Source organism: Salmo salar, chromosome 12 (assembly GCF_965601325.2).
Source record: "Salmo salar chromosome 12, fSalSal1, whole genome shotgun sequence".
NCBI lineage: Eukaryota > Metazoa > Chordata > Actinopteri > Salmoniformes > Salmonidae > Salmo > Salmo salar.
In genome coordinates, this window is record NC_138302.1 from 61414282 (window position 1) to 61438516 (window position 24235).

General features: G+C 44.6%; 1 protein-coding gene across 1 annotated transcript; it reads right to left on the reverse strand.

Moving 5' to 3' along the window:
- Positions 1-20452: 20452 nt before the first annotated feature.
- On the reverse strand, positions 20453-24009 carry LOC106565506 (uncharacterized). The gene is made up of 6 exons (XM_014132724.3): positions 23827-24009; positions 22601-22736; positions 22219-22399; positions 21889-21990; positions 21490-21609; positions 20453-20712 (listed from the first exon to the last, which is right to left on the reverse strand). The coding sequence occupies exons 1-6, from the start codon at positions 23944-23946 to the stop codon at positions 20622-20624; spliced, it is 750 nt and encodes a 249-aa protein (XP_013988199.2). The 5' UTR covers positions 23947-24009; the 3' UTR covers positions 20453-20621.
- Positions 24010-24235: the final 226 nt, after the last annotated feature.

A 24235-nucleotide genomic window follows, 5' to 3' on the forward strand; every position in this document is an offset into this window, starting at 1 on the left:
TTGTCTTACCAGCGTGTTTTCCCATCTCCCTGCTTTCTCAAGTTCTGTTTCTTAGTTCCCCGGTTCTGACCATTCTGCCTGTCCTGAGCCTGAGCCTGCCTACCATTCTGTACCTGCCTGACTCTGACCCGTTTACAAACCTCTGCCTGTCCTGACCCCGAGCCTGCCTGCTGTTCTGTACCTTATTGACTCTGCCCTGGATTACGGACCTCTGCCTGCCTTTGACCTGTTTTGTGCCTGCCCCCTGTTTGGGTCAATAAACATCTGTGAGTCTAGCTGTCTGCATCTGGGTCTTATCCTAAGTTCTGATAGGTGTTCCTAATGTTTTGTATACTTAGTGTACATAACTTATAAACAGTTCAGCAAGATACTGAAAGACAAAATGCTCAAAACAAATATACATCAAAATATTAGGTCCAAAGATGTCCTTATGTCATTGAAACTCATGTTTCTGTAGCTTTACTGATTTGCATTTTGTCTTTTGACAAATTTGCAACAAAGGACACAAAATAGTAGCCTAGGTACCCGTCTGTTTCTGCTTAGCCAATAATTTTGCTTTCTTGAATTTCAAAAACAGTAGGCCTGAAACACACTTAACTACACAGTAACTTTTTGTGGTTGTGTGTAGAAAGAAAAATGTTCAGCATGATTCTGGCTAAGAAAAAAAACTATGACATTTATTGGCATCATATACTGAGAATATAAAAAGGGCATCTACAAATCCATCCTCCTACAGGAAACTGACTTGGGTGTCACAAATCTGTAAGAACCAAAGAAATCCCATAAAGAAAGTAGAGAAACTTGCCTAATCCATTCTTGGTGGCCATGAATCATACATTGATAGCTTTTAGTGTCTACACTCCATAGAATAACCCTTTTTGATTCCAGGTAGAACCATTTTGGGTTCCATGTAGAACCCTCTGTGGAAAGAGCTCCACGTGGAACCCAAAATAGTTCTACAAAGGGTTCTTCTATGGGACAGATGAAGAACCCTTTTAGGTTCTAGATAGAAACTTTATTTAGAGTACCTTTCTCATTGTTATAAAACTAGCTTTGTCATAGTTCACATGATCTCACTGAGAAGAACAATGTGATCCAATCAAACACTGCAAATCAGACTACATGACTCTCCCCCACCCTCTGGCATATGTGTTTGTGTATATTATGCAATTCACAAGAAGAATCTCATACATGCACTCCATATGAAAACGAACCAAAGCAGTGGTTTCATCTGCAATGACAGTTCCTGCAAACTATATTGCTATTTCACTACATGCTCACCTGAAAGCATTTAGTGTTAGAGCAGTTGACTCATTCAAAAAACATCAAGATGCTGACAGAGACTTTCCTTTGAATTTCAGAGTACACTTCTTTAACCAGACAGGCGATTTTGTATGCGAGCCAAAAACATGCTACTCTTGTAAGGGAATAGTGCTAGACATAAATAGACAATGACTGTCTAAACATGGTGAATCGCCACAGGAGGTTGGTGGCACCTTAATTGGGGAAGACTGCCTTGTGGTAATGGCTGTATACAACCTCAGTAATCGGCTTCATCAATAAGTGCATCGACGACGTCGTCACCACAGTGACCGTACGTACATATCCCTACCAGAAGCTATGGATTACAAGTGTCACGATCGCTATCTTCGAACTCCCGATCATAAATAAACCAAGGCGCAGCGTGCATGGAATTCCACATCTTTTTAATGAAAATGAAACTCACCAAAACAACAAACAGGAGAAAAACTAAAACGTGACGTTCTGGGGCTGCTCAAAGGCAGCTACACAAAAACAAGATCCCACAACTAAAGGTGGAGAAAAGGGCTGCCTAAGTATGATTCCTAATCAGAGACAACAATAGACAGCTGCCTCTGATTAGGAACCATACTCGGCTCAACACAAAGAAATAGACAAACTAGATTGCCCACCCCACATCACACCCTGACCTAACCAAACTAGAGGAAAATAAACATCTCTCTAAGGTCAGGGCGTGACAACAAGCAACATCCGCATCGAGCTAAAGGCTAGAGCTGCCACTTTCAAGGAGCGGGACACTAATCCGGACGTATATAAGAAATTCCACTACACCCTCAGACGAACCATTAAACAGGCAAAGCGTCAATACAGGATTAAGATTGTATCCTACTATACCGGCTCTGACGCTCGTCGGATGCGGCAGGGCTTGAAAACTATTACGGACAACAAAGGGAAACCCAGCCATGAGCTGCCCAGTGACGTGAGCCTACCAGACAAGCTAAATGCCTTTTATGCTCGCTTCGAGGCGAGCAACACTGAAGCATGCATGAGAGCACCCGCTGTTCCGGACGACTGTGTGATCACGCTCTCCACAGCCGATGTGAGCAAGACCTTTAAACAGGTTAACATTCACCAAGCCCCGGGGCCAGATGGATTACTAGGATGTGTACTCAAAGCATGCACGGACCAACTGGCAAGTGTCTTCACTGACATTTTCAACCTCTCCCTGACTGAGTCTGTTTCAAGCAGTCCACCATAGTACCTGTGCGCAAGGAAGTGAAGGTAACCTGCCTAAATGATTACCGCCCCGTAGCACTCATGTCGGTAGCCATGAAGTGTTTTGAAAGGCTGGTCATGGCTCACATCAACAGCATCATCCCAGATACCCTGACCAGGTATTCCCAACCTAGGGTATGCACAATGACGTCAGGGGTACGCCAAATAACAATGTGATTAACCTTTTCAAACAGTCCATTTATATTTTTCCTCGCCTGGGTAGCCCCGTTTCACTGCCCAAAATAAAATTAAACCATCTAGTGTTCAGCGAAATAACAACAAATGTCAAATACAGGTAGCCTAGTCAAATAATTGACATCCAATCACATTAACCGTTACTCTCTTGTGGGAATTCCACTAACGGTCCATATGTAGCCAAACGTAGCTGATGCTCATGTTGGTATCTGTACTGATGGCGCAAAAGCCATGACAGGGAGACATAGGGGAGTGGTAACGAGTGTGCAAGCAGTTGCTCCTGACGACACTTGGGTACACTGCAGCATCCACCTAGAGGCTCTTGCTGCCAAGGGAATGCCTGACAGCTTGAAAGACGTTTTGGACACTACAGTGAAAATTGTTAACTTTGTTAAAGCAAGGCCCCTGAACTCTCGTGTATTTTCTGCACTATGCAATGATATGGGCAGCGACTATGTACCGCTTTTACAACATACAGAAGTGCACTGGTTAACAAGTGGCAAAGTATTGACAAGTTTTTTAAAGTAGAGCGACTAGCTTAAAGTTTTCTTTACTGACCATAATTTTCACTTGTCTGACCGCTTGCATGATGATGAGTTTCTCACACGACTGGCATATCTGGATGATGTTTTTTCTTACCTGAATGATCTGAATCATAGAATTACAGGGACTTTCCGCAACTATATTCAATGTGTGTGACGAAATTGAGGCTATGTTTAAGAAGTTACAGCTCTTCTCTGTCTGCATTAACAAGGACAATACACAGGTCTTTCCATCATTCTTTGATTTTTTGTGTGCAAATTAACTCAAGCTTATGCACAATGTCAAATGTGATATAGCGAAGCACCTGAGTGAGTTGGGTGCGCAATTACGTGTAACTGGTGTGAAATGGCTAGCTAGTTAGCGTTGTGCGCGCTAATAGCTTTTTAATCGGTGATGTCACTCGCTCTGAGACCTAGCGGGGAGAGGAGAGGGAAGGAGGGAAGACTTACATACGAAGGTACTTTCCCGAAACGGATGACACAAACAACTGCATTCGTTATCCCTTTCATGCCCTGCCTTCAGTCCACTTACCGATATCTGAACAAGAGAGCCTCAACTAAATTGCAATAAGCGGTTCTGTGAAATTTTTATTTAATCAGATGCCACAGCCAGATTTCTGGATCGGGTTGCACTCAGAGTATCGTGCCTTTGCAAATCGCGCTGTTAAGACACTGATGCCCTTTGCAACCACGTACCTATGTGAGCGTGGATTCTCGGCCCTCACTAGCATAAAAAGTAAATACAGGCACAGACTGTATGGACTGTGTGGAAAATGATTTATGACTGAGACTCCAATACACCCCAACATTGCAGAGTTATGCGCATCCTTTGAAGCATACCCTTCTCATTAACCTGTGGTGAGTTATTCACATTTTTCGATTAACAAATAAGGTTTAATAAGGAAGATGGTTAAATAAAGAGCAAAATGATTGATTACAATTATATTATTATTTGTGCCCTGGTCCTATAAGAGCTCTTTGTTACAACCCGGCTCATGGGAATTGACAAACTCACACTCATTCTTATGTGTAATAAATGTATCGTATAGTGTGTGTGTGTGTGTGTGTGTGGTGTGTGTGTGTGTGTGTGTGTGTGTGTGTGTGTGTGTGTGTGTGTGTGTGTGTGTGTGTGTGTGTGTGTGTGTGTGTGTGTGTGTGTGTGTGTGTGGCAGGCTAACAATGATGGCAAGGGGGAGTACGCAGCTGGAGGTTGAATGTTTGAAGGGGTACGGGACTATAAAAAGTTTGGGAACCACTGCCCTAGACCCACTCCAAGTTGCATATCGCCCCAACAGATCCACAGATGACGCAATCTCAATCGCACTCCACACTGCCCTTTCCCACCTGGACAAAAGGAACACCTGCCGTTGAAGTCGGAAGTTTACATACACTTTAGCCAAATACATTTAAACTCAGTTTTTCACAATTCCTGACATTTAATCATAGTAAAAATTCCCTGTCTTAGGTCAGTTAGCATCACCACTATATTTTAAGAATGTGAAATGTCAGAATAATAGTAGAGAGAATGATTTATTTCAGGTTTATTTCTTTCATCACAATCCCAGTGGGTCAAAAGTTTATATACACTCAATTAGTATTTGGCAGCATTGCCTTTAAATTGTTTAACTTGAGTCAAACGTTTCGGTTAGCCTTCCACAAGCTTCCCACAATAAGTTGGGTGAATTTTGGCCCATTCTTCCTGTCAGGTTTGTAGGCCTCCTTGCTCGCACCCGCTTTTTCAGTTCTGCCGACAAATCTTCTATAGGATTGAGGTCAGGGCTTTGTGATAGCCACTCCAATACCTTGACTTTGTTGTCCTTAAGCCATTTTGCCACAACTTTGGAAGTATGCTTGGGGTCATTGTCCATTTGGAAGACCCACTTGCGACCAAGCTTTAACTTCTTGACTGATGTCTTGAGATGTTGCTTCAATATATCCACATAAATTTCCTACCTCATTATGCCATCAATTTAGTGAAGTTCACCAGTCCCTCCTGCAGCAAAGCACCCCCACAACGTGATGCTGTCACCCCCGTGCTTCACGGTTGGGATAGTGTTCTTCGGCTTGCAATCCTCCCCATTTTTCCTCCAAACATAACGATGGTCATTATGGCCAAACAGTTCTAGTTTTGTTTCATCAGACCAGAGGACATTTCTCCAAAAAGTACGATCTTTGTCCCCATGTGCGGTTGCAAACCGTAGTCTGGCTTTTTTATGGCGGTTTTGGAGCAGTGGCTTCTTCCTTGCTGAGCGGCCTTTCAGGTTATGTCGATATAGAACTCGTTTTACTGTAGATATAGATACTTTTGTACCTGTTTCCTCCAGCATCTTCACAAGGTCCTTTGCTGTTGTTCTGGGATTGATTTGCACTTTTCGCACCAAAGTACATTCATCTCTAGGAGACAGAACGCGTCTCGTTCCTGAGCAGTATGATGGCTGCGTGGTCCCATGGTGTTTATACTTGCGTACTATTGTTTGTACAGATGAACGTGGTACCTTCAGGCATTTGGAAATTGTTCCCAAGTTTGAACCAGACTTGTGGAGGACTACAATTTTTTTCTGAGGGCTTGGCTGATTTCTTTTGATTTTCCCATGATGTCAAGCAAAGAGGCACTGTTTGAAGGTAGGCCTTGAAATACATCCACAGGTACACCTCCAATGGACTCAAATGATGTCAATTAGCCTATCAGAATCTTCTAAAACCATGACATAATTTTCTGGAATTTTCCAAGCTGTTTAAAGGCACAGTCAACTTAGTGTATGTAAACTTCTGGCCCACTCGAATTGTGATACACATGAAATAATCTGTCTGTAAACAATTGTTGGAAAAATGACTTGTGTCATGCACAAAGTAGATGTCCTAACCGACTTGCCAAAACTATAGTTTGTTAACAAGAAATGTGTGGAGTGGTTGAAAAACGAGTTTTAATGACTCCAACCTAAGTGTATGCAAACCTCTGACTTCAACCGTAAGTGAGAATGCTGTTCATTGACTACAGCTCAGCGTTCAACAGCATAGTGCCCACAAAGCTCATCACTAAGCTAAGGACCCTGGGACTGAACACCTCCCTCTGCAACTGGATCCTGGACTTCCTGACGGGCGTCCCTCAGGTGGTAAGGGTAGGCATCACTATGTTTGCTGATGACACAACAGTGGTAGCCCTGATCACCGACAACGATGAGACAGCCTATAGGGAGGAGGTCAGAGACCTGACAGTGTGGTGCCAGGACAACAACCTCTCCTTCAATGTGAGCAAGACAAAGGAAATGATCATGGACTAAAGGAAAAGGTGAGCCGAACAGGCCCCCATTAACATCAACAGTGCTGTAGTAGAGCGGGTCGAGAGTTTCAAGTTCCTTGGTGTCCACATCACCAACGAACTATCATGGTCCAAACACATGAAGGCAGTCGTGAAGAAGGCAGGACAACACCTTTTCGCCCTCAGGAGACTGAAAATATTTGGCATGGGTCCTCAGATCCTCAAAAAGTTCTACAGCTGCACCATTGAGAGCATCCTGACCGTTGCAACACCATCTGGTATGGCAACTGCTCGGCATCTGACCGTAAGGCATTACAGAGGGTAGTGCGTACGGCCCAGTACATCACTGTGGCCAAGCTTCCTGCTATCCAGGACCTATATACTAGGCGGTGTCAGACGAAAGCCCAAGAAATTGTAAAAGACTCCAGTCACCCAAGTCATAAACTGTTCTCTCTGCTACCGCATGGCAAGCGGTACCGGAGCACCAAGTCTAGGACCAAAAGGCTCCTTAACTGCTTCCACCCCCAAGCAATAAGACTGCTGAACAATTAATCAAATGGCCACCAGGACTTTTTACATTGACCCCCCCCCCCCATTAGTTTTTTACACTGCTGCTACTCGCTGTTTAGTATCTATGCATAGTCGCTTCACCCCTACCTACATTTACAAATTACGTCGACTAACCTGTACCCCCTGTATATAGCCTCATTATTGTTATTTTATTGTGTTACTTTTTTATACTTTTTTACTGTAGTTTATTTGCTAAATATGTTCTTAACCAACAGTGCAGTTCAAGAAAGTGTTAAGGGCTTGTAAGTAAGCATTTCACAGTGAGGTCTACACCTGTTGTATTCGACGCATGTGACAAATACATTTGATTTGAGGTAGATTTTGCAATAGAGCTGCAGTATGAATTCAGGCCTACTCTGGGTGTTATGTTTCAAAATTCAACAAAGCCAAAGAGTGGCACACATACAAAACTCTGTGTCCCGCTAAGTCCTTAAAGAGATGGGTGGGGCTAATGCTTAAGAGGGTGTGAACGATGCTGAATGCGTGTAGACAAAGAAGAGCTTTCCAGTAGGTTGCCAAAACACTTCAAGGGCCATTTTCTCAAAAGTGAGGTTACAAGTTTATCAACTTTCAAAGCAGATTTATTTTCCCATTGTTCCTCAACTGCAGTGTATGATATACCGTTTCTATGATATATCGTTTCTCCTTTATCCAATGTAAAAAACACAACTTCAAATCTTGCTGCATAAGACTGAATTGAGTCAGTCACATATAATGGCCATCATGGAAGCTTTGCCCACATTAGTGCAACTTAAGGGAAATGTTTAACCAAAGCAACAACTCCAATCAGCAATGGGGGTATGGTGGGAGGAATGATCAAACCAAGAGACTGGGAGCTTGGCAATGTGCCAACTCATCTGTAAACACACAGAAGCTTCAAACAGACACACACACCTATACACACTCACTTATGCTAGAAACTGCAAGGGTCTACTGAGCTAGGCCAATACAAAGCAGGGTGGTTCTGGGTAATTACATGGCTGATGTTAGTTATCAGGGCAAATCAGGAGAGAAATTCAATTTAAGATGCACCAGGCCCAGGGATTTCTGTTCCCTGCCTCTCTCTGAAACCTCCTGCGTGCTGACTTTTATTCCTAACTGCTCTGGGTCTTCATAGCCTGCCTTGGCTGCTGTAGGGTCGATAATGAAGGATGCTTGTAGTTAATTAGCAATCTAATGGTCTAATTCTGTGTTCAACCAGCCTTGCTATAGATTTTTCCCTCAACGGCAACGCTAACCAATCTTGAAGGGTAAGTAGTGGATTTTATATCAACAGGCTGTGGCTCCCAGACACAACATAGCACAAATAGCACAATTATTAGCATACAATTAGGCCTGCATGTGATACCAAAGGTTATAACAAAAAAATGCATGAAGTCATGTTTTTAGTCAATGGCCTGTGAAGGTTCTGCATATTAGTTATTTCAGCTGATTTACTATCAGCTAGGCTTGTGCAAATGTCTGCGTGAAATAAACAAAACAGTCCTGACACGAAACCTGAATGTTTCACAAGATATACAGTGCCTTCAGAAAGTATTCATACCCCTTGACTTTTTCAGAATTCTGTTGTGTTACAGCCTGAATTTAAAATTGATTCAATTGAGATTTTTTTGTCACTACACACAATACCCCATAATGTCAAAGTGGAATTATGTTTTTATTTTTTTACTTATTGATGAAAAGTGAAAAGTTGAAATGTCTCGAGTCAATAAAGTATTCAACCTATTTGTTATGGCAAGCCTAAATAAGTTCAGGAGTAAAAATGTGCTTAACCAGTCACATAATTATACAGTGGGCTCCACAATTACTGGCACCCATGACTGGCAATGCACAAACAATACTTAAAAAAATATAAACAATATAATTATAGAAACTCAAAATACCAACATGTGAGAAAAATTGTACTTTAATGTTTTAATTGAACCCACCAAAATCATACAATGATTTAATACAAAATACATTTCACCAAAATCAAGGTTTAATAATTATTGGCACTCGTCATATAGTACTTAGTGCAACCACCTCTGGCAATGATAACAGCATGGAGTCTATTCCTGAAATGTTTTACAAGGTTAAGGAACACATTTGGAGGGATTTTGAACCATTCCTCTATGGAGATCATTTCAAGATCCTTCACATTCTTGGGTTTGCGCTTATCAGCTGCCCTTTTCAACTCAGCTAACAGGTTTTCGATTGGATTGAGGTCCGGCGACTGAGATGGCCATGGCAGAACATTGATTTTGTTGTCACAGAACCATTTCTGTGTGGATCTTGAGGAATGTTTTGGGTCATTGTCTTGTTGGAAAGTCCACCAATGGCCAAATCCCAGCCTTCTGGCAGAGGTAACCAGATTGTCAGCAAAAATTGCCTGATATGTGGCCCCAAAACATCACTGACCTACCAACATATTTCACCGTGGGTATGAGGTGCCTCTCCTTGAATGCATCTCTGTTGACGCCAAAGATGCCGAATCTGACCAAAACGTTCAATTTTGGTCTCATCTAACCAGAGCACCAGTCATAATTTAAATTACGTCTGGCAAACTCCAGGCGCTTGCATCTGTGTCTTGGGGTCAGAAAGGGCTTTCTTCTGGCAACCATTCCAAAAAGCTTGTGGTTGTGGAGGTGGCGTCTGATGCTTTTTGAAACCTGGTGACCCCAAGACGCCACCAAGGACTGCAATAATTTCACAGTGATTCTTGGGGATTTTATTGCTTCTCTCACCATCCTCCTCCCTATCCTGGGGGGAAAAATGCATTTGTGTCCTCTCCCCGTGAGGTTTTAAACAGTTCCATATCTTTTGAATCTTTTTATAATTGCCTTGACAGTGCTCAGTGGTATATTCAATAGTTTGTGGATCTTCTTGTAGCCATTACCAGATTTATGAAGGTCTATGACCATCTGTCTCTTTTGAACTGCCAGTTCTTTTGTTTTCATCATGGTGGATATTGCATGCGTTACCTCATTTTTATACCCTAGTGAAACAGGAAGTGATGTAATGGCTCAATATAGTTCCTTAATTCTTATGGCTTGAATCCCGTTAGCGGGATCGATATGACGACAGCCAGTGAAAGTGCAGGGCAGCAAATTCAAAACAACAAAAATCTCATAATTAAAATTCCTCAAACATACAAGTATTATACACCATTTTAAAGCTTTACATCTTGTTAATCCAGCCACAGTGTCTGATTTCAAAAAGGCTTTACGGCGAAAGCAAAACATATGATTATGTTAGGTCAGCACCTACACACACAAAAACACAGCCATTTTCCAGCCAAAGAGAGGAGTCACAAAAAACAGAAATAGAGAGAAAATGAATCACTAACCTTTGATGATCTTCATCAGATGACACTCATATGACTTCATGTTACACAATACATGTATGTTTTGTTCGATAAAGTTCATATTTATATCCAAAAATCTCAGTTTACATTGGCACATTATGTTCAGTAACCTTTTGCCTCCAAAATATCCGGTGATTTTGCAGAGAGCCACATCAATTTACAGAAATACTCATCATAAATATTCATGAAAATACAAGTGTTATACATGGAACTTTAGATAAACTTCTCCTTAATGAAACTGCTGTGTCAGATTTCAAAAAAGCTTTACCGAAAAAGCAATAATCTGAGTACGGCGCTCAGACACAAAAACATGCCAAGCAATATATCCGCCATGTTGGAGTCAACAATAGTCAGAAATAGCATTATAAATATTCACTTACCTTTGATGATCTTCATCAGAATGCACTCCCAGGAATCCCAGGTTGACAATAAATGTTTGTTTTGTTCGATAAAGTCCATCCTTTATGTCCAAATACCTCCTTTTTGTTCGCGCCTTCAGTTCACAAATCCAAATTCAGGACGCACAGGTGAGACGAAAACTCAAAAATGTCCATTACAGTTCGTAGAAACATGTCAAACGATGTATAGAATCAATCTTTGGGATGTTTTTATCGTAAATCCGCAATAAAGTTTCAACCGGAGAAATCCTTTGTCTTCAAAAAATGCTATGGAACTGAGGTACCTCTCACGTGAGTGCGCATGCCTGAGGCTCATGCCCTGCTGGCAGTGTTCTGACTCCAGTAGCTCTTGTTCATCATCACTTTACAGTAGAAGCCTCAAACAAGGTTCTAAAGACTGTTGACATCTAGTGGAAGCCTTGGGAAGTGTAAATTGACCCCACAGACACTGTAGTTTGAATAGAGAATTAATTTAAGTCCTACAGACCACTTCCTGTTTGGATTTTGTCTCAGGTTTTTGCCTGCCATATGAGTTCTGTTATACTCACAGACATCATTCAAACAGTTTTAGAAACTTCAGAGTGTTTTCTATCCAAATCTACTAATACTATGCATATCTTAGTTTCTGGGAGTGAGTAGCAGGCAGTTTACTCTGGGCACGTCAGTCATCCAAGCTACTCAATACTGCCACCATCTATGAGAAGTTAAGACTTATATAAACTTAAATAAGTGGCATTTAATTCCTGGTTTAATTTTGGTAGATGTTATTTACAATCATCTTTAAGGATGCCATTAATTGTGAAACCTTGATTTGGAGGACATTGATTTAAGAACAAATTCTTATTTACAATGACGGCCTACACCGGCCAAACCCGGAATACGTTGGGCGCTGCCCAAAGGGACTCCCGAATAAGGCCGGTTGTGATAGAACCATGGATTCGAACCAGACTATCTGTAGTGACGCCTCTAGCACTGAGATGCAGTGCCTTAGACCACTGCCTCACTCTGTGTGCAATAAGTGTGTTTAACAAGATTTTTTAACGACTACCTCATCTCTGTACCCCACAGATATAATTCTCTATAAGGTCCCCCAGTAGAGCATTGAATTTCAAACACAGACTCAACCACAAAGACCAGGAAGGTTTTCCAATGACTCGCAAAGAGCTCCTATTGGTAGATGGGTAAAAAAAGGCAGACAATGAATATCCCTTTGAGCATGATGACGTTATTAATTAAACTTTGGATGGTGTGTCAATACACCTAGTTACTACAAAGATAGAGGCGTCTTTCCTAACTCAGTTGCCGGAGAGGAAGGAAACAGCTCAGGAATTTCACCATGAGGCCAATGGGGACTTTAAAACAGTTACAGAGTTTAATAGCTGTGATAGGAGCAAACTGAGGCTGGATCACCAACATTGACAGAGTGAAAAGAAAGAAGTCTGTACAGAATACAAATATTCTAAAACAAGCATCCTGTTTGCAACAAGGCACTAAAGTAATACTACAAAGAATGCGGCAAAGCAATTGTCATTTTGTTCTGAATAGAAAGTGATATGTTTCAGGAAAACCCAATACAACACATTACTGAGTACCACTCTCCATATTTTCAAGCATAGTAGTAGCTGTATCATATTATGGGTATGCTTGTAATCGTTAAGGACTGGGGAGTTTTTCTGGATAAAACATTTATGGAATGGAGCTAAGCACAGTCAAAATCCTAGAAGAAAACCTACTTCAATCTGCTTTCCACTAGACACTAGGAGATTAATTCACATTTCAGCAGGACAATAACCAAAAACACAAGGCCAAATCTACACGAGTTACTTACCAAGAAGACAATGAATGTTCCTGAGTGGCCGAGGTACCGTTTTGACATAAAACTACTTGAAAATCTAGACAAGACCTGACAATGGTTGTTTAGCAATGATCAAAATCCAATTTGACAGAGCTTGAAGAATTTTGAATAGAATAATGGGCAAATGTTGCACAATCCAGGTGTGGAAAGCTTATAGAGACCAGAAAGAGTAACAGCTGTAATCGTTGCCAAAGTTCCTTCTACAAAGTATTGACTCAAGGGTGTGAATACTTACACTACCGTTCAAAAGTTTGGGGTCGCTTAGAAATATCCTTGTTTTTTAAAGAAAAGCTAATTTTTTTGTCCATTAAAATAACATCAAATTGATCAGAAATACAGTGTAGACATTGTTAATGTTGTAATAGGCTATTGTAGCTGGTGTCACGTCGTGTGTGTAGGTGGCAGGGAAGTCAGGCGCAGGAGAAACAAACTTGGTGTAACTGGAGTAGTTTAATAAAGAAAAAACAAACTCCAAAACCAAAGTACATAATAAAATAAACATGGGTACAATAACCCGTCGCGCACCAATCCAAAAACACGAGCACATGACAACAAACAATCTCCGACAAGGACATGAGGGGAAACAGAAGGTTAAATACACAACATGTAATGAATGGGATTGGAACCAGGTGTGTAGGAAGACAAGACAAAACCAAGGGAAAATGAAAAATGGATCAATGATGGCTAGAAGACCGGTGAGGTCGACCGCCGAGCACCGCCCGAACAAGGAGGGGCATCGACTTCGGCAGAAGTCGTGACAGCTGGAAACGGCAGATTTTTTATGGAATATCTACATAGGCGTACAGAGGCCCATTATCAGCAACAATAGGAACACTGTATATAGATTTTTCTATTGTGTTATTGACTATAATTTTGTTTATCCCACGTGTAACTCTGTGTTGTTGTTTTTTGTCGCACTGCTTTGCTTTATCTTGCCCAGGTCGCAGTTGTAAATGAGAACTTGTTCTCAACTGGCCTACCTGGTCAAATAAAGGTGAAATACATGTTGTTGTTTTTAAACATCACTCACTTTATCATTTTAAAAGGCTAATTGATCATTGGAAAACCCTTTTGCAATTACGTTAGCACAACTGAAAACTGGTGTGCTAATTAAAGAAGCAATACAACTGGCCTTCTTTAGACTAGTTGAGGATCTGGAGCATCAGCATGTCACGTATACTCCCTCTACGGCCTCTAGGTCATCAGGCTGCTGATTATCCTGCACCTGTCACCATCGTCTCGCTCACCTGCGCCTGATGACACTCACATGGACTCCATCACCTCCTTGATTTTCATCCCTATATCTGTCACTCCCCTTGGTTCTTTCCTCAGGTGTTATTGACTCTGTTTTCATGTCGGTGCGTTGTTTGTGGTTCGTGTTTATTGTTGCTTATATTTATTAAAACACTCACTCCCTGAACATGATTCCCGACTCTCAGCGCACTCATTACAGAATAACACCTCACCTAAGGGAAGCATCAGGGAGTGTTTTTTTAATTTATTATTTTGTGTCAGAGTAACGACGTTGGGTCCAGGAACTGCTACAGGCTCTCATGCCTCAACCAGATCACCAGGCTTCCTTGCCTCAGCCGGCTCGTCGGGCTTTAATGCCTCCGCCGGATCGGCAGGCTCCCCTGCTTCTTCTGATCTGTCAGGTTCCCGCGCCCCAGCTGGCGTGACAGATTCTCGTGCATCAGCAGGGGTGACCGGTCCGCTCCTGATCCCCAGGTTTGTCCCCTTTGACGGTGTCCTGTGGCTGGAGCCGTGCGCTGGGGAGGGTGTACTGTCACGGATACTCCCTCTCCGGCCTCTAGGTCATCAGGCTACTGATTATCCCGCATACCAGTCACCATCGTCTCGCACACCTGCGCCTGATGACACTCACATGGACTCCATCACCTCCTTGATTGTCATCCCTATATCTGTCAATCCCCTTGGTTCTTTCCTCAGGTGTTATTGACTCTGTTTTCATGTCGGTGTGTTTGTGTTTCATGTTTATTGTTTCTTTTATTTATTAAAGCACTCACTCCCTGAACTTGCTTCCCGACTCTCAGCGCACTCGTTACACAGCATTTGTCGGTTCGATTACAGGCTCAAAATGGCCAGAAAAAAAAGACTTTCTTCTGAAACTCGTCAGTCTATTCTTGTTCTGAGAAATGAAGGCTATTCCATGCAAGAAATTGCCAAGAAACTGAAGATCTCGTACAACGCTGTGTACTACTCCCTTCACAGAACAGCGCAAACTGTCTCTAACCAGAATAGAAAGAGGAATAGAAAGAGGTTTCACAACCCAGCAAGAGGACAAGTACATTAGAGTGTCTAGTTTGAGAAACAGATCCCTCAAGTCCTCAACTGGCAGCTTCACTAAATAGTACCCACAAAACACCAGTCTGAACGTCAACAGTGAAGAGGCGACTCCCGGATGCTGGCCTTCTAACAAAGTTGCAAAGATAAAGCCATATTTCAGACTGGCCAATAAAAGATTAAGAGGGGCAAAAGAACACAGACACTGGACAAAGGAACTCTGTCTAGAAGGCCAGCATTCCGGAGTCGCCTCTTCACTGTTGATGTTGAGACTGGTGTTTTGCGGGTACTATTTAATGAAGCTGCCCTGCAAGTGTATACTTGTCAGATCTCATGATATGTCCTCAGAAGTGTCCACTTAATTTGAGGACTGATGGGATAGGGTGTGTCTTTTAAGTGTTTGGAATGCAGCCCTGATCGTGCCTGGTGTTGGTGGACAATATCAACATGCTCACGTGAGCGGTCTGGTCAGCATGTTAGGTAATTGATGCGTATGAAATGGTTGGATGGAAACCTGGTTACGATTATCCAAATAACTATGCTTCCTCTGTTACTAAAATCAGACAATACTGTAGTTGCCCCCCCGCCACAAAGTCCCTCGTCGCCGAGGGAACAAACAAAGTCTCTGAACCGACCCAGAGGTCTCCTTTGCCTGCGTGGCCATGATGGTCGCAGAGTTTCCAGATGTGAAACAGGGGGTTTAGTATGTGTCAGGGGGCTGCCCCTCTGGGGCCCAGGGGATGAAGGCAGGGACATGGGGGACAAGGATGAGGGAACAGGGAATACAATCTGTAGCTCCGGGGAATCATGAAGTGACACAGGGAGGGAGACTGGGGGAGTGGGCTGTCTGGAGCCTTGTCTGCGGCGCCTGGGGAAGTCATTGCCAGAGAGGGGAATTGTGGGGGTCCCTGGGGTTTGGGGAGAAGAGGCCCCTCTAACCTGTCCCGGTGCAGTGCCACCTTTTTCCCCCTGGGAGAAAGCTGCACCCGGTAAACAACCTCCCATACCCTCTCCAGGATGCTGCAGGGCCCCACCCAGTGGCTGTCCAACTTGGGGCATCTGCATTTCTTTCTCAGAGGTCTGTAGACCCAGACCAGCTCCCCAGCCACAAAGTGCCTTCCCCGGGTGTACACGTCATAGTTCCTCTTCTGCCTCATGCCTGCATTCACCAGCTGCTCTCTGGTGAAGGTGTGGACTGTCTCCAGGCGGTCCTGAATCTCCGGGAATACTCCGGCCCCAGGGGAACAGGAGGGCTATCCAGGGGCCTCCCCAACATGAGAAGGGCAGGCGTGCAGGAGGTGGAGTCTTGGACAGCGGAGCTGCATGCCATGAGGACCATAGACAGGTGCTTGTCCCAGTCATGCTGGTGTTTGGCAGAGATGATGGCCAGCTGCTGTCCAAGCATTTTGTTGAAGTGCTCCACAAGGTCATCACTTTGAGGATAGAGAGGAGTAGTGCGGGTGCATACCCAGCCTCTCACACATGGTGGCAAACACATGGGACTCAAACTTTCTGCCTTTGTCGCTGTGGATGGACTCCGCAGCTCCAAACCTGCTGAACATCCCCGCTGCCAGGCCGTCAGGCAGAGCATAGGGCTAGTAATAGTCCATGGCCGTGAGCACCCAACGGTTTCCACTGTCTGTGGTGGGGAAAGGCCAAACTACATCCACTCCCACCCTCTCAATGGGAGCCCCAACTGGGAACTGTTGGAGCTGAGCATGAGAGCGGCCTGGAGGGCCTTTTCTCGCTGTGCAGTTGTCACAGCAGCGGAAAAAGTCCTCCACATCCCTCTTGTGCTGCCCCCAGTAAAAGCCCTGATGGGCCGCCGTTTATTTTTTTGTGACCCCAAAGTGTCCAGTCCCCAACCTCCCCCCCCCATGAGTGCTCTGGAGTACAGCCTCCCGCAATGCTTTTGGGACCACCACCTGCCACCTCTCCTCTCCCATAGCTGACTCCTTCCATGCCTGCTGTAGCATGCCATCAGCCAGCTGCAGTCTCTCAAACTTTGACCTCAACTCTTTGGTCGCTAGTGAGAGCGCTGCCACCTCTTCCCACAGTGGCCTCAGCTGCGCCACTAAGCACTGAAGCGCTGGCTGTAGGTCTGTGTCCCGTCCCTACTTTTGCCCTCATTCATCCACGTCAACAGTCTGCAGCTCACAACAGACAGGCACGCTCACCCGACACCCCCTCCTCCACACACAGCCTTCTCTCACAGCTCTCTCTCGGCTCACAGTGGCGGCAGCCATCTGCAGTACAGGGCCGACGGGACATGGCGTCGGCGTTGGTGTGGCGTGCCGCTGCCCTGTGCACCACTGTGAAGTCACACGACTGAAGCTCCTGCAACCAGCGTGCAACCTGCCCATCTGGCTCTCTGAAAGACATGAGCCACTGAAGAGCAGAGAGGTCAGTCCTTACAGTAAAGGGCAGGCCACCCAGGTAATACTTGAAGTGTTTGATGGAAGCCACAACAGCCAGGAGCTCCCGCCAGGTGACACAGTAGCGGCGCTCATGTTTGTTGAATGTTTTGCTGAAGTAAGCCACCACTCTCTCCCCCTCTGGCCCCACCTGGGCCAGCACCCTACCCATGCCCACATTGCTAGCGTCTGTGTCCAGGATAAAGGGCAAGGTGAGGTCAAGGGGGGGCAAGCACAGGGGCCTCGATCAGTGCATGTTTGAGGGTGTTGAAGGCCTCCTTGCACGCCACTGTCCAAGTGAAGGACTTGTCATTCGGCAGCAGGCGGTTCAGTGGAGCAGCGATGCTTGAGAAGCCCCGTACAAACCTCCTATAGTACGAGGCCAGTTCCAGGAAGCTCTTCAGCTGATGCTGGTCGTGGGGGTGGGCCAGTCTCGGACAGCCCCCACCTTGTCCTCCATGGTGCTGATACCCTCCTTTCCCACTCGGTGGCCCAAGAAGGACACCTCTCTCCTCATGAATTGGCACTTCTCGGGGTGGAGCTTCAGGCCTGCGGCAGCCACCCTCTCCAGCACATGCCGTAGTGCTCCCAGGGCTGACTGGAAGGAGATGCCATGGGCCAGGATGACGTCGAGCTATACCATCCAGCACCCTGTCCATCAAACGCTCAAAAGTAGCTTGAGCGTTGCACAGGCCGAAGCACAGGACCTTGAAATGACAGTGTCCTCTGTTAGTGGAGAACACAGTTTTGGCTCTGGCCTCTGGGGAGAGGGGCACCTGCCAGTAGTCACTGCGGAGGTCTAGTGAGGAGGACCCCCTAACCAGGTCCAGCGACTCATCGATACGTGGTATGGGGTATCAGTCCTTCCTGGTTACCTTATTCAGCCGTCTGTAGTCCGCACAGAACCCCAGCTCGCTGCCCAGGGGCTTTCTGAGGGTTCGATGAAGTCTGCCCTCTGCTTCTCCAACACAGGCTTGTCTGCCGCCTCCTGGAGTGCCAGCAGGATATGGCGGGATGCATCTTGATGGGCCGAGCATCACCTGTGTCGATCTCATGCTCCACCAGATGAGTCTACCCCACCTTTTCCTCACTCAGCGCAAAGCTGCCTCTGAATTCAAACAGCAACTGCAACAACCGTTCCTGCTGCTCAGGGTCAAGACCAACACAGTTCCTCCCCCCTATCTCCCTCATTGCAGACAGTGTCCTCTCCTCTCCCATCTGGGGTAGCTGGGGAGGGCACAGCCCGGGCTCACGGAGGGATGTGTCATGGAGGTAGCTGGGGGAATGTAACACACAGCCTTAGGTGACAAGGGGCTGGGGGAAAGTCAGGGGCAGCCATGAGTCTCTGCTGCTTTAACGGTTGGAGTAAAGTGGTTGGCCATGGTGACAGCCGGCCCTCCCTGGAAGCTCAGTGTGACCCCCTTTAGGTCTAACTGGCAGCCTGTGCTCCTAAGAAAGTCCAACCCCAGGATACAAGGGTCCTGCACAGTCAACACCCACACAGGATGATGGACAGTACTGCCCCCTACTGTCAGAATCATTATTCCTTTCCCTTCCATGGGTGCCAGCTCACCTGTGACTGTGCGGCGCTGCACAGTTGTGGGCTCAAACTGAGTCCAACCTGGCACAATATCTGGGCTCACCAGGGTTACTGGAGACCTAGTGTCCACCAGGGCAGAGCAGGGCACCCCCTCCACAGTGACAGGGACATGACAAAAGTCCCCAACACAGGTCCGGCCCACCACAACAACAGGCTCCATCCGCTTGCCCCCGTCGGTGGGCTCCTCCTAAAGATGGCCTAAAGATGATGGTGGTTGGGAAAGAGAGCCAGGGTTCCGCACTGCCCCATCTATGCGGACCCCGAGCCGTTTACCTGAGCTCTGGGGGACATGGGGCAATCCCGGCGCAGATGGCCTGGCTGGCCACACCAGGCCATCTGGTTTCCTGCCGCCTGTAGCGACTCAGCACGAATGAGTTCAGTCATTTCAGCTCTGGGCTGCTCTGCCCCCCAGCCTGCACAGTGGGTCTGTCTCCCTGCACCCCCACCGAAGCCCCAGCTGAAGCCCCAGCCCACACGAGCTCCCTCTCCAAATCCATCTCCAAGGCTATCTGCAATGACTCAGGATGAGCCAGCTGGGTCTGTATGCGCAGCTCCGTAAGAGAGAGCGAGCTCGCTCTGCACAGAGGGGGGCATGTGAGCATATGCTCGCCGAGAGAGGCTCTCAATGTCATTAGCTAGCACCCGTAGTGGCTCTCCCGGCTGTTACTCAGTTCAGAGTGCAGCAGCCCGGGATGTACACACTGTCCAAAGCACCACCTCAGTGCTCAAACTAAAGCACCATAATGAAGTCTGTCCCCGGGGCTAATCAATATCAAACAGGACAAAGCATCATCTGTGAGGCACAAAGCCAACTGCAGTGCCATATCTTCATTCTACCACCCTCCAAAATGAGCTAACAGTTCAAACTGAGCATGAAAAGCTTCCCAATCCGCCTTACCGGAGTACTTCGGAGTCTTAGCAGATATGAACACAATCTGGAACTGGGCGCGGCCATGTTTGTTTACATCCTGAGCCCCAGATTCCACGTCCGCAGCGTCTACGTCACCCCTTCGGTCCGTCCATCAGAATCCACGCGAAGCACAGTCGACGAAGCACTCATGCCCGCTTCAGCCGCCATCATTCTAGCGGTCTCCCTCAAGCGTTTTTACTTCTGACACCAATGTAATGACCTGGCTAGATCATGAAGGAACAATTGTTCCGACAGAGGTTTACGAATTCACAGTTTATCCACGCAGCCTACTGTTTGGCCGGAGTCCACACCAAATAAATGAAAGATACCCGTATAAAACAACCGTGACCTTCTCTTGTGAAGACCAGACACAAGAAAGAGAACAATAGCTAAAACCCGTCTGTATTCTCTTGGTATGAACTCACTCATGCAATACTATCAGTTTTCCACTTGGTGGTAGAACAGCACAGCGAAATCAGACTAAGCTGCAAAAAAGTTACAAGCTGACAGTGTTGATATATGCTTCCTTTATTTCCATTTTAAAACTTGAATTTCAGGTAATATTACTTTACATTGTTACTTTACATTATAAATGAGTTATAAATAATGCATTAAATTAATCAGCTGTCAAGATCAAAACACTGCAGAAGATCTCTGATAAATCCAGTACAGTTTATTGAACATGTGGTTAAACTTTCAGCATAGGCACTCAGACACAAATTCTGGATGAATGATGTAGTATCCAGCCTGGTAAGGTTTCACCACGTTGAAACAGCTGTATCCACCACTGTAACATAAAAACAAACTTTACATTTGATATAATATGTGTCGACTGTAGCTGCAATGGCATGCAGTGGTGGAAAAAGCACCCAAATGTCATGCTTGAGTAAAAGTAAAGATACCTTAATAGAAAATTACTCAAGTGAAAGTCACCTAGTAAAATACTACTTGAGTAATAGTCTAAAAGTATTAGGTTTTAAATATACTTAAGTATCAAAAGTAAAAGTATAAACAATTACAAATTCCTTATATTATGCAAGCCGAACTGCACCATTATCTTGTTTTTATTTATTTATCGATAGCCAGGGACACAAGTTAAGCATGTGTGTTTAGTGATTCCGCTAGATCAAAGGCAGTAGGGATGACCAGGGATGTTATTTTGATAAGGGCGTGAATCTAACAATTTTCCTGTCCTGCTAAGCTTTCAAAATGTACCAAATACTTGTGGGTGTCAGGGAAAACGTATGGAGTGAAAAGTACATTATTTTCTTTAGGAATGTAGTAAAGTAAAAGTAAAAGTTGTCAAAAATATAAATAGTAAAGTACAGATACCCCCCAAAAAACTACCTAAGTAGTACTTTCAAGTATTTTTTAGTTTACACCACTGATGGCATGGAACTACATTCACTATATAACCCGACTGTAAATTTGGCTACAGTATTGTGTGTTGCACTTCACACTTGAAACTGTGGATAGTTCAATATCTTTATATAGTCTGTAGTGGGCTATTCAAAACAATGTGTAACTGAGAACATGTACTGAGATGTAAGAGCATGTACTGTACCATGAATCCAGTGTAGTATTGGAGCGAGACTTCCGGTAGTGAGCCTGTGGTAGGAGGTGCCTAACGCCTGGGAGGCTGCCATTTTGAAGTCCATTCTGATGTTCAATGCCTGAGTTTCTCCTGTCAGAAACAATGAATTTGAATTTGAATTTCCCAACAAACTAATGTATATAAATTGGATATGCCCTTTCAAATGAGTTAAGTGTTTACAGTATGGTATTCAAATGGGTAACAGCTAAACAGATATTTTGTATCCGTCAAAAATGGATTGAGACTATGGTTTTTCTATGGGGCTCATATGTTGACATTTGTAATTTGTCCATCTTTTTTTACATGTGTAAAAAGTTGAAATGAGCTTGAACTTGCCTCAGGAGGTCAGGGTTCAAAGGTCACTCTCACCTCAGTCCCTGTGATGAGTGTGGATGGTCACCCCGGTAACACTGGACATCAGTCAGGTAGCAAGCTGGCCTCTGTTGTAATAACTTGGAGGAATCCATGTTGCTGTAATCAACATCAAGTCATATTAATCGCAAGTATTATAATAATCTCCATTGGAATAAATCCCAGAAAAGAACAGAGAGATCACAATCTTGATTTCAATTTCAATCAGAGCAACATATTTCAGGTCTGTGGCAGTATACACTGCATCATTCTAATAATACATGCACTGGGTGACTGATTTGGATAAAAAAACTAAAAGACATAAGGAGTGAAGACCTCATACTTTACCTTTGTATGTTTTTTAGGAGTGGTTGGAGTTGCATGTCTCTGATGGAGGGGTCAGTCATGTGTGGTTTGTGTAGCCAGTCTGCAAGTGGCAGCATGTGCTGTGTTGTTCTGGATGGGCTGAGGGGTGGCATGCGTGGCGGCTCTATGTCCACAGCACTGAGAGAGCATGCACGTTTGCCATCTTGTAGAAGAAGAGCCACATAAGATCATGCAAAACAAATGTACCACTATGTACACACGTGCCACACACACACACACACACACACACACACACACACACACACACACACACACACACACACACACACACACACACACACAAACAACAAGGGGGAGATGAGATGATAAGTCAATGATTAGAATGGAGCACAGAGTGTCATACCTGGGTTATGCTGAAAAGACAAGTGCCGGACAGGAGGGAAAAGTGGACGGCCGTTGTTTACAGGAGCAGTAGCACCCTGGAACACTGACCGGGAGGCCCTGTGGCTCGTCTGCAGTTTCCAGGGCAACAGGAAGTCCTGTATGGGTAGATGGGGAAAGAGAGGAAATAAGACACCCGTCCCTCGACTCTGAGCACTGAAGATAGATGGATAGTTGGCTCAGGTGACGCATTCTGGATAATTATGGGAATAGTAGTGTAAGAAGAGGATTTGGTAACACTTTACTTGAAGCCTGCAGGTATAATGCATAATAATGTAGTTATAGTGCATTGTAAGACTTGTCAAAAGCATGCATGCCCTCCTTTTCTCTGTCATAATGATTCTGGCTAAATAAGACATTCTAAAGGCTCATACATGCCTATAACAAGTAATAAAGCATTACAGAAAATTGTTACACTTGCTTTTTGTGTATGTTCTGTGTGTCTCTACTGTCCCGGGCCAAAAACACATCCGGTACTCTATCTAGTATCTATGTGTTACTGTATACACACAATCATTAAGCATTATGTTATGGGTAGGAAAGGTAAAGCTTCCTCGTGATTCTATTTACATGCCATCTCAACAGGGGAGAGAGGGAAGCATTGAATAATAGATGACATGCAGCTTTCACCCTGTAGAGATGTATGTAAACAATGGCCCTCCAATTAGCGTAAGAGGATTTAGGCCTCATTCCGGGTTAATGAAGAGAGGAAGTGTATAGGGGACAAAGGAGGCAAGAGGAAAAAGTAGCAAACCCACAGGGGGATTTGTGGTCATCTGAAACATCATCCAATCAATTAGAAAACTACTGATACAATTCAGACATCGAGCATGTGCCATTCTCAGTGTTAACCAGGCAGATGTGTGTAGAATGTAGACAGTTGCAATTAAATATGGGTATCAGAGTATTTGAAGGGAACCTGCACAAGGACTTCATAACACAACATTCATAATATAAACAGAATGCATTCATAAGTAGAAGATATTACACAAAATATAGTGAAATATACCGGTACATCAACTTTTAATGCTTATGTCAACAACTGCAAGTTGATATTTCTGTTATGTCGGAGTAATATCACTAATACTGCAATTAGCATCCACTTCAACTCCACTACATTACTCTTAACCTGTCTATGTGGTTTGTCCCGGCTGTTACCAGTATATTACTATATGTCCTGGTTCTTACCGGTCTGGGGTGGGGGTTATTTCTGCGGTGGGCTGAGGTTGGTCTTGGTCGAGTTGGTTTCCCTCGTCCAGGTGAGCTGAACTCCTCTGTGTATGTGCTGATTTGGAGCTGGAGAGACATGATCTCCCCGGGAGCCCCAGTTGCAATACAGTACCTCTCCTACAAAGAGCTATCTGAATCTCAACCTTTCCAACCCAAGCTGAATCCTCCCTCTCTCTGTCATCTGCTTACTCCTCCCTTGCATTATTTCTTTCCATTACCTCTATCCCTCTACCTCCCTCTCTAGTTTGCCCTCTTTTCATTTATCTTCAAGATATACTGTTGTAGTATGTCTCTGTCATGAACAATCCTTTTAACTGCACTCAATGCTGAGATCATTTGCAACAGGACAATAGTTGGAAAGGAGCAA